The following is a 13,568-nucleotide window of genomic DNA, read 5'->3' as shown; positions in this document are numbered from 1 at the left end:
ACTCACTGCTATGGTCTACACCAGGTTTGTATTGCTAATGGTAAAAAGCTGGGGTTTATTCCTACTGTTGCTGAGATCTGCTGATACGATCTGAAAGGAAACGTGTATAAACAGGGAAATAAAGTATGTCTTTCTACACTAAGATCACAGCTAAATCCCTTCTTAGACTAACAGGGAGTCAGAGTCAAATGTTAACCCCATGTCACTACAGCTAAGTGATTAAGATGTCTGCAGCTCAAAGGGGCTCTAGTTAAAGCAGAGGCTGGGAGAAAGCATCTTCACTCTTTGTAAAGTTGATTTAGTGTTCTCTAAGACAGCTGGAGAGCACTCCCAGGGCAGTTACTTCCTCAGGCATCCTAGCTCTCAGCCCAGCTTAGGATGCCCTGTCTTGTGCATAGTTTAGATCTGATTCAAAAAAGAATTTAAGCTTTTGCTGATTAGGAATATACAGACACAAATGTTGAATTGTGACCTGTGTCCTGCTGGTTTATTCCTGTTAAAAATCCATTGCAACTCACATGTGTTACAAAACCACTAGTTGCAGATCCATAGTTTGTTCGGGCAGTATTTTGCCTTTGACGTTAAACACATATGGCTCTATCCAGGACACTTGCTACAATGCTTAAGGTAAAGTTAGGGGCTTACTGCTGTGCTTCCATGCAAGAGACAGACAAGCAATTCATAGTGCTTACTCTCCTGTACTGCCAGACCCATTCCCTGCACTCTGTGTAGGAGTTACTGAAGTAGAGTCCATATTCAAACCACCTGGTATAAATGTGTAGTCTATAGTGCAATACAAAAGCAAATAAACCTCTGTCAAACTGGTATCCATCTTGAAAGACACATCATACTGAAGCTGTTCTTAAAATCACAGAATGGTAGGGGTTGGAAGAGACCTTTATAGATCATCTAGTCCAACCCCCCTGCAGAAGCAGGTTCACCTAGATCAGGTTGCATAGGAACATGTCCAGGCGGGTCTTAAAGACACCCAAGGAAGGAAAATAGTCAGAAAAAGAAAAAAACAAACAAAATCAACCAATTTGCATTATCTTCTTTAAATCTGGTACCATCTCTTTGTAAAATTATAAAATAAGAAACACATCTGTTCTTAAAGAATAGGGGGTTTTTTTTATTAAAACAAAAGAGTTCAAGCAGTTCAACTCTAATCACTAGAACTACAGGACATTTTTAAAGCAAGGATCCCTCCAGCCCAATACCCTTCTTCCCACAGCATCCACCAACACCTTTACAGAGCAAGCACAGGCCAAGCATATACACCACTTGCCATCAACACCCTTCAAGTATTTTGAGATCAGAGGACCATCCAAGAAGAAAGCTGTTTGACTGACTGGTAACCAACAGCTCTGCCTTCCATATCTGTGCTCGGCCCTCACATCAATTGTAGTATCCATATTCCAACATCAACAGATTTGTTACCACATTCTTAGTCTTGAATCTGACTTTAAGCTTCCTTTGAAAGCTCTTACTTCTTGCACTGTGAATGCTCAAGTCATCCTCTTTGTGTCATTCCTGACATCTGTAGAACTTCTTGCAGAACTAAATTAAATGAAATAACAACGGTCACAGGGACAGGGTCTCAGCCCTGCATATGTCTGCTGTAGGCAGGTTCAGTGGTACAGAAGGACCCTAACGTGAGCTGATGAGACTTGATCTCAGTGAGATAAGAAGATGGCATTCCCAAATACAGCCATCTCGTCCCACTTCAGAATGGGACTGACTAGAGCATAAAATATAGTGCCAAGTGACTTCCAAGGGTTAAAAGCTACAGTTCAGGCAAATAAGAGAGAAGAATATTTATTATATCCTTGGGGCCATCTAGTTCCAGAAAGCACTTCTGTTCCTCTCCCAACCCATTCACCCTGCCCTCTGCTCTGAAATGCAAAGTACCGCTCACTGGCAGCGTCTCCCAATGAACAATGCAGAAAGCCGGAGAGTACAAAAGCATCTCAGTGCATTAGAGTAAACAAGGTAGAGGGGAAAAAACAAAACAAACAAAAAAAAAAACCCAACCCAACACAAACTTATTTGCAGAATTTCCTAGTCCTACAAGAGGTTATAAAGATGACACCTCAAACCCAAGAACTGAGTAACAGTGAACTGTTACACTTCTCAGTTCTCCTAGTCCTTGGAACATAAACCAACATATCCTTCTAGCTTAGAGACTTTCTCAGAGCTCCAGATAGAATGCCTTTACTGCTGTACACCATTTATTTCAGAAAGAGAGAGGTCTTGTAGAAAATGAAGAACATACAAAAATACTTTTTAAAACACAGTTTGTAAAAAATCCTAAAAAAAAATAACTACAAAAATCGATTAAATATGATTCCCCACACAACGGGAAATAGTCACAACACAGTCACAATCATAATGACTTCTATACAGCTTAAATAAGGACCCTGCCCTGAAATGCCCTTTGAAGAACTCTCTGTCTTTTCTCAACAATATAGGGAGCTTAAGCAGAACTAAAAGGCGGCTCACGAGACTATCCCCCTGTAGACAGGACAGGAACATTTCTCAGTGTGATCACCAGAATTGACGGGAAACAGAATTAAATGCCTGGGTGGGCTTCCAAAAAAAGTTCAGTGATACATACTTTCAGTTAATATGCCCAGCAGGAGTCAGAACAGGATTTCAAGTCTGAAGGGAGCTTTGAGAGTAAACGAGGGAACTTCCTTAAGTTCAAGAACTATTTGGGCTGAAACTGCAAACAGAATGATTTGGAGTTGGTCACAAGGGCTTTAGTCCACATTTATTAGTCCAGCAACGAACAGGCACTACAGGACCTGTACAGATTTCAGAGAAAAGTAACAGATCAGGGCAAATGTGTCTCTGCACTCTTTGTCAAGTGCCAGAGCCTAAATACATGCTCAAGAATATCTGCTTGACCCAATGACCCACACTTTAGCCACACAGGCAGCTGTAAATTCCACGACTACTGGAACTCATGATCCCGGTGGGCTGCTCAAATTACCCCAGAAGCTTTTTCACACACAGTAGCCACGATTTTGACGAGATGTGATGAGCCTGTGCTCCCATGACCATTTGGGATAAACTTTTGTATCACTGAAAGAAGTCATCAAAGAACAAAGTAAGACTCTGGGTCCTGAGTGACCCTCTACACAAAACGAGGCATATTCTGATGGCTTTTTACATTATTCTTTGCTGCTCAGGTCCATTATAACAGTTGAACAAGGCACATCCACAGCAAATGATCACAAATCAGCCGCAACTACCACAGCTCCAGGTGGGTCAAGTCATTGCCACAGTCAATTCACAAAGAATTTCAGCTGATTTTTGTAGTACCTTCAGTTCTTCCGAGCGCAGTGCTTCCACCAAAGACAGATGCTTTTTGAGAGTCTCTTGATCCCTTTTCAACTGGGAAATCTGAATTTTATACAAATGGGATGACATTATTAAAAACCTGTATTGTTTAACACAGAACACGAACATAAAAGCTCATCTGTGGTAAGGATTCCATGAACCACGTCAAAACAGTATTTTGTTTTAAAACTCCCACAAGACAAAACGTAATAAGTAAAAGGGGAAAAAAAAAAAAAGGAAAACAAATTAAAAAAAATCATGTGGATAGCAAGCAGTTTGAAAACAAGGAGAGGAAGGGAAATGCTTATCAGGCTCCTAAGTCCATACTATCCTCAAGATAAGACCAGATTCACCTCAAGCTCTGTGCACACACGTTTCCTTACCAAAAGTGCAGTTTTAATAATCTTTCTCCATGACAGCTATCCAACTCGACATTAAGTACATGCTTGTTTGCCAAAATTCAGAATGGAAAGAGAGATTGTTTTTCTACGAGCATGGACCTTCCTTGCAAGAGACTGGCTGACATGGGCAGTTCATTTGGCTTAACTGGCTTTAATGAACACAGCCTTCACTTTCAGTAACAAGGCAGCCAGGGCAGGTCTGCAACATATTATGTACCCACATCATACAAGTCTACATTTTCTTTTAAGAGGTAACCTTGACAAACACATTTATTCTGTAGGTAGAGAAAGGTTAAATACTTTTCACTTTTTTACAAGGCTTCGCATAAGCTTTGTAAAATTACCTGAAGAAGGACATGCTGTGTCTCTTCTATTAAAAAATGGCATATTTTTGCTGTTATATTCAAAGACTGCTGTTCATTTCTGGCTGAAATTACATCACCAAGCAGTGTTCTCCTCCAGCAGGTACTAGAACCAAAATATTTTAACAACATACAATCATTTGCTGAATGATAAACATACAGTTATGCTGAGAATCACACTGCTAGCAGAAGGCAAGTAAGGCTAGCATACATGAAAAAGGCACATAGCATTCAGGTATGAGACTGATAAACCATGAATGAACTGGTGTGGCGGTTCCAATCCTCAATCCCCACCCTTTCAGCCAAAGCCACCATCTGCACTTTGACCAATCCTTCTGGTCTTTACTGCTCTGTCACACTGCCACCAACTTCAGCAGCACCAGCGAGGAGTAAGAGCTAATCACTCAGAACTCACTAGCGTGGTTTCTGTTAAACTTCACCTCACCTAGGCTTGAAACCGCTACCATGGGGATTTATTTTTAGTTCTTATCACCAGTTTATTCCACTCAGTCATGAATATTCAATGCATAAACAGCTTTGAACAAGAGAAAACTTTTTAAAAGAAAAAATTGACTATTACAAGCAAAGCCTAGGTAACCATTTTCTGTTAATGTTGAGGCAGACTTGCCATTTGGAACAAACGATCAAACCTGCACTGTCATTGAATTTCTGAAATTTCAGAAGCAATCTGTGGAACACATGCTTCAAAGAAATCAAGCATGGTCAATAACCTTTAAAGTCCCATTAAACCAACAGGAAAAAGGTCTGGAGTTTGAACCTTGAAGAAATATCTGGTTCTCAAAACAGAAAGGAAAAACAATGGGGTGTGTCTAGTATCTAACACAAGAAAGCACAAGACCAAAGCAGCAAATACACAATGACTTTGCAGTATATGGTGTCCTCTGTCTTTCACCTTTTCACTTCTCACCTGGAGTCATTGAGATAAGAAATCCAAAACAATTGTCCCAGTTTCTCACACATGGCCAGCAAAGAGCAAGTAAAGGAAAACGGCACATGCACTTTATCTAAATATTCAGAAACTTACAATTCATCTGCTCCGAGACTTAACAACTTGACTGTTGTGAGAAGTCTCCAAGATGGTCCATCCCATCCAAAGGTCAGGTTTCTAAAAAGACCAAAAGCAATGAGATGCAGAAAGTATAACTAATCTTTCACAGGTTTCTTCCTGACAAGTGTCAGCAAGAGAAGATCTACCCTTCGAAACCAGAGGACTCCTTAACTCCCTTTACTTTGCTGCTACCCACAGATAAGTTTCAAGCTACAGTGTGTCACCCATCTCAAGCTTTGATACTGGTTTTAACCACTTATACATTCTTTGACAAACAGCAAGCAAAGCAGTTCGTTAAAAAACAAATAATTATTTTATAGTGGATTTTGTTACTAGAAGTAAAATTTGACTCCTAGATAAACTGAAAAGAAAGATTACAGGGAAAAAAAATCTCCAGATACCTACTCTAAGAGATCATGATCCTTTAGAATGGAAAGTTTTGCATTTCTCTGCTTGTCCAGTGGTGGAAAATATTTAAGGAGAGTATCTACATAAAAACATACATTTTAGATATTTAAATAAATGGTATGTAGAAGAAACTACAGTCCCCAATTCTGACATGACATTTCAACTCTATTTTTCAAGTAGCTACAGAACAAAGATCAAAACCTGATACTTTTTGGTGAACTTTAATAGAATGTAAACGTCTCTATATCTCAAAAGCTATCAGCAATCTCCAAGATTGTATCCTTAAAATGGAAATTCTGACTCAAATTGAATTCATAAATCACTCTCAGCAACTTCTGTTTGCAGGGATCAGGACTTCAAGCCTGAAGTCAATGGCAGAATCTAAGACATCCGGTTGAAATCTCTACATGCATGCTGCTAAGGAAAAGTTACCAAAGAAAACTTTAAAGTTTAAAACTCCAATCCTTAAATTCTACACAGTTCAAAGTGGTATCAAATCCTATTCGACTTCTTGGAAACAGACACAAATATTTTGATGATAATAAAAAGAAAATCATAATGCCTTAATATGCATTCTTCATATATGTATCTGTGTATCTGCAGGAATGTATTCACTATCCTTTATTTATCTCTTTTCATTGCCATTTCCTGTAGAAGATAAACAGTATTAAGAGGTTCAGATGCTCTGTTCTCTACTTTTGTGCCTTTCAATGTCAAGACAATCTACAAATTCTACCTGAGGAGACATAAACACTGCTGTGAGGGTTATCCATGGCAATAAATCCATACTCTAGTAACAGTCGCTGATTATCATGAGGCCCATAGCAGATAAATACTTCTTCATATTTCTTGCTCTGTGAATTTGTCCGAATTTCATAGCTTCTGGTCTGCTCATTAAATGCAGCCTTTACCTTCAAGAAATGTAGGAAGACAGGGTAAAAAAACAATCATATCTTATTAATACATATATATATATATATATAAAAATCTTATTTTATATATATATATAATATTAAAATCCAACAATATCAAACACTTCTCTAACACCAGAAGAAAACAGTGTTACAGATATCTGAAAAGGCAACCCATTAGTATAAAGAACAAACAACAAAACCTTAGTCCACGGCACTTGCCACTCACTTTGTAGACTTACTACAGAGACCCTCAAATCTGCAAATAAAGATGGCTTCATTCGTGCTGTCCGAATTCTGTGTTAGTGCACAGTCCCCGACGTAAGGAGGAACTGCTCTAAGACTGCTCTGAAGCTTTGGCCAAAAGTGAAGTAACACAGGGGCTATGAAACTTGAACTTTGTCTCAGGAGCTGAGCCTTTTGGGAGAGCAGAGCAGGGTTATATTTACAAGTAGCTCTTCCCAATAGCTACGCTGGATGCAAATCTGACCCATCCATTGTGGGCTCTCTCTGTAATTTTGTTTTGCTCCACAAACTGAAACATTTGAATAATCTCTATTCCACCATCTTGGACTGAATAACAAGCTCCGGGGTATATGCAAACCCTAAGTACTCCGTCTGCACGTGTCCTCAGTAGATATTTTTCCTACTATGAGATCTCTCTCTAACCTCCATCACATAAATGCATGCTGTATTGAGACACTGCATTTAAAAAAAAAGAAATCATGTGATATATTTTAGCTTCTTACCTGAACATTTGGACTGTGGTTTAGCAAATCTAAATATGGTGCCAATGCATAAACATCTGGCTCAAGAGAAAAACATTCCCTCTGTGAATGTTTCATGTATATTGTCCTGGTATTAATTGTGCACCATGCCCACTGTAAAGCACTGTAGGTAAAAATAGTTCCTGTGTTCTCAGCAAACAAAGGCTGCAGGGAAGAGAAAAAAGCCTTGGAAGACACGTAGAACTCGTGGACTGTTGTTCTCTGCTCTTGAGACTTCTGTCTTAAAGGCTCAGGAAGAAGGTTAACTACATCATGCTCGAAACATACAGGGCAAGTATATGTCTTGGGTAAAACATCAAGATATGGTTTCCACAGAGAATTCTCACCAGCATGCCTCTCTGCTATTAAAAAAGTGCACAGCGCTACCAATGGAGATACAGGAGGTTTCCATCTATGAGGAAATACAATAAAAATACCATCACAACAGACACACAGAGATGAGATAGGAAATGGATGTAGTCATATTTTAATCTCTCCTCTAGTTCTTTTAAAGGTTATAAATAGCTTCTATTTTAAACTTCTTTGTAGTTCACCTCCAAGTCCTTTTGATGATTTTAAAGGGGCTATAAAAGCTGGTTTGTAGTAACATTTTCAGGCTCAACTCTTGGGCTGATTCTTTGGGGGGGCAGTGGTGGGACAGGGGGGTTAGGATACATAACAAGCCCTAAGTGCCCAGCACAGGTCTTTGTTCTGAATGTTCTAAAAGGCCACGTTCATGTGGCTGAATTGCATCTCCATTTTATCCTCTTTCTTCTATTGAACCATATTCCCAAATTCCCAAGAAACCATTCCTAACTGGCATTTAGGTCCAAGCTGGCTCTCTAGAGCTGGCAGGTCAAGTTCACCTGCATCATCCTTTCAACTCTGCCTAGCTCTGTGTTGAAACCTTTCTTATCTGACTATTCCATGGGCATGAAAGTTGCATGTAATACTCACACAAGGTACAGCATGCAGTTTAAAGCCTTATCACCACTTAAGACGTCCAGTCTATTAATGAGCAACCCACAGTGAAGGCAACTTGCTCATAAAGTGTCACTTTTCACTTACCTCATAATGTATTCTCCCAAGCAGCTACTAAGGACGGTGCCCGTGGTGACTAAGCATTTCTCAGGCAATGAAATAATCAGATCCCCTGCCTTTAAGGGAGGGAAAAAAAAACCATCACACACAAAGAACATTGAAGGTTAAGTGTAGATGACTCGTCTATTACGCAATTTCTGAACAGAGACACATTTCCAGGAGAACACTAATGTCAGAACGCAAAACAGATGCGATGTTGGACTTGATGGAAATTGGCATGACTCTAAGACAGTCACAGTCCAGGGAAGGAGGACAACTGCAGTCAGTAGGAAAGTTAGCTGCTCACAGAAAGTTCAATGCCTGGCTACTCACTTTCTTTATACTGAGATATATTTCAGATTAGATCTCACAAACAGTGAGCTTCTATGAACCCTATAAGGGTAGGGGTATTTTAGGTCATCATGCTGACTTTGTTTGCTGATCTGCTGTGGGTGTAAATTAGCTTTGATGCCTGGCTTGAGCCATGTGTGTCCATGCCTGTAGAGAGAGGACATGAATCAAGTCAATACTCTCTCCTTCCCATTCCACTCCTGAGCTCCAGCCCAGTTGCGTCTAGCTCTCATTTCACTTACTGCAGCACTGTGGATAACCTGAGTCTCCGGCTTCAACTGCTGGCTCTAACTCTGAGCCCGTATGAGAACATATACCGTTCTCTACACTGGCATCTCCTTCCTACCTCTTGCTATGCTCTCTATTTTGCAAAAGGTTCGGGGTTTGATTCCCTGTCATTTGATACACTATTCTCGCACCAGTTAGGAAACTTCAACAAGTCTATTTCCTGAGGGGAACTTTTCAGAGTTCAGTCTTTCTGCACCAATATCTGAAGGGTGGGGTATTTTTTCTGTCATTCCCCTTTTCTACTGGGAACATCTCAGAATTTATGTTTTAATTAGTTGGTCTACCAACAAAGAACAAGGCAAAGAGAGGTTAAAGCTCTGGTTTCACATTATGCTAAGATAATCTAATGCCAAATGGTGATTAAAGCCCCGTTCCTTTCCTCCATCCTTCTTGCTGATGTCACTCCTCCCTTTGTACCAGCACTGGTTTGATCAAGGTGAGAGGTTTTAAGGAGCAAAGATATGAACGATTTTTTTTTTTTTAAGAGAAGCTTTTCTGTTAGTTTAGCTTCTTGATGCAATTTACCACACAAGTGGGGAAAACTGCTACAGCCAGTGCAAATGAAGCTGCAGGAGCCAGAAGACATACAGGAAAGAGGGGGACTGCTCCTTCTGTTTTCAGTTAGCCACTGATTGGCTTAAACTGAAACACAGAGCTACATACTAAATCTCCATAAATGAGAACAAGAATGTCTTCATCCAACAAGCCTTCAGGGAATATAGGACATTATCTTACAGATATATCAACACTGTAAATTCTGGTATTAGGCCAGAAGCTACATCCACAACAGGGACTGTGAAGACTTTGTAACAAGCAAAGCTCAAAATTCCAGACACGATCTCAAAAAAACCTGAGGAGCTCTTTCATTAGACTCAACATTACTAACCTGAAGAGCTTTTGTTGTCATCAGTCCTCTTCCTGTAACTGAAACAGGAACAAAGATGATACTTAAACACACATATATATGTAAAATACAGTAGACTATGATAAGCTGCTATAAATTAACAGGCCAACAAAGGAAAGCTTCAAAAGATCATGCATTATTTCTTATAAATCATAAAAGCCAGTTATGGATCATTACAGACATATACTTCATTTATTTGTTCTGATTATCTTTCTACTTTTCAGGTATTAAAGGCTTTCTCCCGCACTCTGCAACATTTGCTGTCCAGCTCTAGCTAATATCCAACCTCTTTAACCCAATTTTTTTTTCTTTAAACACCTTTCATCACTGGCTACTGTTCTCGGTTTCAGAGTTTGAACTAAACTTTACAAGTTCTATTCATATTTTTCTCTGATTCATCCTATTCTCTCTATTCTGCTTAATACTGCAAAAGTTTTGGAAATGTAATCTACCTGAAGAGAAAAAAATACAGGCATATACCTTTACTGCAAACAGTACTAAATAAATCCCAGTCCTAAAATTATTTACTTATCTGTGTCACTGGATCTGCTGAACTGCAATGGGGAAAAAAAAGAACCATGACGAAAGGATTGGTTCTGGGGCCAGTCTTGGTCAACATCTTCATCAACGACCAAACTGGGAGGGCTGGCTGATTCCCCAGAAGGCTGTGCTGCCATCCAGCGGGATCTCAACCAGCTTGAGAGTTGGGCAGAGAGGAACCTCATGAGGTTCAACAAGGACACGTGCAGAGGCCTGCATCTGGGAAGGAACAACCCCTTGCACCAGGACAGGCTGGGGGTCGAACTGCTGACGAGCAGCTCTGCAGAGAGAGACCTGGGAGTCCTGACTGATAATAAGCTAAACATGAGCCAGCAAGGTGACCTCGTGGCCTTGTGGCTAATGGCATCCTGGGATGCATCAAGAAGAGTGTGGCCAGCAGGTCAAGGGAGGTTCTTCTTCCCCCTCTACTCTGCCCTGGTGAGGCCTCATCTGGAGTCCTGTGTCCAGTTCTGGGTTCCTCAGCTCAAGAGGGACAGGGAAGTGCTGGAGAGAGTCCAGCACTGGGCCACCAAGATGATCAGGGAACTTGAACATCTTTCATACAAGGAAAGGCTGTGGGAACTGGTCTAAAGAAGAAGAGACTGAGGGGAGATTAGTAACATTTACAAATATCTAAACGGTTGGTGTCAGGAGGTTGGGACATCCCTTTTTTCTATAGTAGCTAGCAACAGGACAAGGGGTAATAGGATGAAGCTGGAACACAAAAACTTCCACTTAAATGTAAGAAAAAACTATTTCACTGTGAGGGTGACAGAGCAGTAGCACAGGCTGTCCAGAGGAGTTGTGGAGTCTCCTTCCTTGGAGGTCTTCAAGACCTGCCTGGACATGTTCCTATGCAACCTGATCTAGGTGACCCTGCTTCTGCAGGGGGGTTGGACTAGATGATCTCTAAAGGTCCCTTCCAACCCCTACCATTCTATAATTCTATGATAACAAGGTAAGGTTATGATATTTGAAACACTTAAAAAGATACTACTTTCTTTTTTTAAAATCATCCTACTGACACTTAACATCTCGATCTCTATGAGGAATTCAGCATAAGTATGCGTGTTTTGCAGCATACCAGAGTACTCTTGTACAAAAGTTTTACACAAGGTCATCTATAAGAATTAGTTTACATTACTTTAGGCCTCTGTATCTACTTGTTTATGTTAAATGACATTTGTGTGCATTTGCCAGAAGTCCTTACAAGACTAACAGTAATTGGTGCTTTTTTTCCCCTGGTGCCAGCCAGGTGCCCAATTCAAAATGAAAGCAGGAATCTAACATTCCTAGAAGAATCAGAAATTTCTACCATTAGTAAATAATTAAAACCTTACCCCAAAACTCTGCTGGCCTTAAATTAGAGTCTTGAAACCCTCTGTCTTTCAGCCACTTCTTAAGTTTAACATATTCCAGCTTGTGACTGCAGTTGACTAAAAATAAAAAAATAAAAAAAGAGGATTCATGCTATAAAATAGCACTGTGGAAAAATCAAGGAAATAAAAAGAAATTACTGTATAGCCAGAAAAAATCTACTTTAGACATTTTAGTATAGCATTAGAGAACAGTAAGAAAGTCTCCCTTCAAACTAGTTGCTAAGTTCTGTGCCTCTGGGCACTGGGAGCTCTTAGAACTGCAGTTATTCAGCATATTCAAGGGTCAAAGGATTGAAGAATAATGCAGTACTTGCCATTAGCCAGAAAAGAAAGCTCAGAATATTCACTGTACTCTGCTTCATACATTAAACTAACACTAGAATACTTGCAAAGAAAAAACTAACATTCATGAATGTGATTTTCAAAGCACAAATGTACACCATAAAACAACATCTTGACAAATAACTGGTTGTTTTACTATTTAGCAGTATTTCCAGGGATAGTACCTCCATACATAAAATTTTGCAACTGTTTTCTTCTTCTCTTTCGACCTGTCCGACCTCTGCTTCTCTTCATTCTAGGTTTTGCCTTAGATAATCTTAATTAAAAAAAAAAAAAAGTTAATTGAAATATTTAAAGTCTCTTCCAGATACAGCATGTTTCTTTTATCTCAGTAAGAGAAACCAGAGAATTGTCTGTTTAGTATGCTGCTCTTTTAAACTTCAGAAAATGTACTACAAGCACCTAAAACTCCTAAACGACAGTGGGTGATAGGGATGAGGGAAGCTTTTATTTCCAAACATCTTGGTCATAACCCTCTAAAGGAAACAACTGTTTATGTGCACAAAACTGAAAGTTATCAAACAGAAAAATATACTACAATTATAGAAAGCTATTGAACACAAACATGTCTCTCCACTTTATTTCTTCAAATGACAACAAGAGTAGAATGGAGCTATCTGATCACACGGGCTTCAGAAAATGGTTACCCATATCAACACCACCAAAACCCCCACTCCCACGCACAGCGCCACGACACTAGACCTCTGCTCAACACGTCTGGCATCCATGAGAGATGAGTTGCACCTTACACCTTATACCTCAATCTGCTGTTGAAACGTGTATTTCGTTTCCCCTTGCCAAAAGCGCCTTTAATTGCAAGCCAGAAGCACGGGCTGGGCCCGAAAGGAGAGCTGAGAAGCCGGTTCCTCCCACCAAAGCACAGCCTTCCCCAGCTGCCAGCAGGCTTGAAGACCACCCTAACCCCCAGGCAACCATCCTGTCGCCCCCCAGCCTGAGGAAGCTGTTTTAACAGCACCTCCCTTTCCCGCTTGGCATAAGCCCTCCTGGCTCTCTGAGACAGGAGACATTCGCCGCCTGAGCAAAAGCGGAGATGCTCCCCCGCCGCCGGTTCGGGCCTCGCCCCGCCTTCCTACTCTGGGAGACAAAACCCCTACCCGCCCGAGGGAAGGAAACGCTGCTGGTGACCGCCCAAGCCCCCTTGCATTGTAAGGCGGGGAAGACTGAAAAGTATAACGAGAAACCCTCATCTCCCCCGGGCAACCCAACAGCGGCTCCAGTTTCCGATTCCCTTCTGGGAGCCTGAAATAGCGACAGGGAAGAGGGCAAATAGCGACAGGCTGCTCAACAACCCCCACAACCCCGCCACCCCCGCGGCCCACCTTCTAAAGAGCGTGCAGGGCCCACCGCCGGCTCATGCCCCGCCCCTGTTCGCCGTGGGAGGCGGGGCTCCCTGCTCGCCATCT

The 13,568-nt window shown here is 40.9% G+C and overlaps 1 protein-coding gene across 2 annotated transcripts; it reads right to left on the bottom strand.

The window, feature by feature from the left end:
* Positions 1-1,124: 1,124 nt before the first annotated feature.
* SETD4 (SET domain containing 4) lies at positions 1,125-13,562 on the bottom strand. 2 transcript variants are annotated; one of them, XM_062001250.1, is made up of 11 exons: positions 13,485-13,562; positions 12,309-12,400; positions 11,764-11,859; positions 9,866-9,903; positions 8,329-8,417; positions 7,243-7,672; positions 6,319-6,493; positions 5,580-5,661; positions 5,151-5,231; positions 4,088-4,211; positions 1,125-3,405 (listed from the first exon to the last, which is right to left on the bottom strand). In XM_062001250.1, the coding sequence occupies exons 2-11, from the start codon at positions 12,376-12,378 to the stop codon at positions 3,271-3,273; spliced, it is 1,320 nt and encodes a 439-aa protein (XP_061857234.1). In that variant the 5' UTR covers positions 12,379-12,400; positions 13,485-13,562; the 3' UTR covers positions 1,125-3,270. The 2 variants fall into 2 exon arrangements, with proteins under 2 accessions (XP_061857234.1, XP_061857227.1); XM_062001243.1 differs by lacking the exon at positions 13,485-13,562 and adding an exon at positions 13,121-13,279.
* Positions 13,563-13,568: the final 6 nt, after the last annotated feature.

The sequence above is a fragment of the Colius striatus genome, chromosome 1, assembly GCF_028858725.1.
Source record: "Colius striatus isolate bColStr4 chromosome 1, bColStr4.1.hap1, whole genome shotgun sequence".
In the NCBI taxonomy this organism is placed as follows: domain Eukaryota; kingdom Metazoa; phylum Chordata; class Aves; order Coliiformes; family Coliidae; genus Colius; species Colius striatus.
This window is presented reverse-complemented; position numbering and strand designations above follow the sequence as displayed.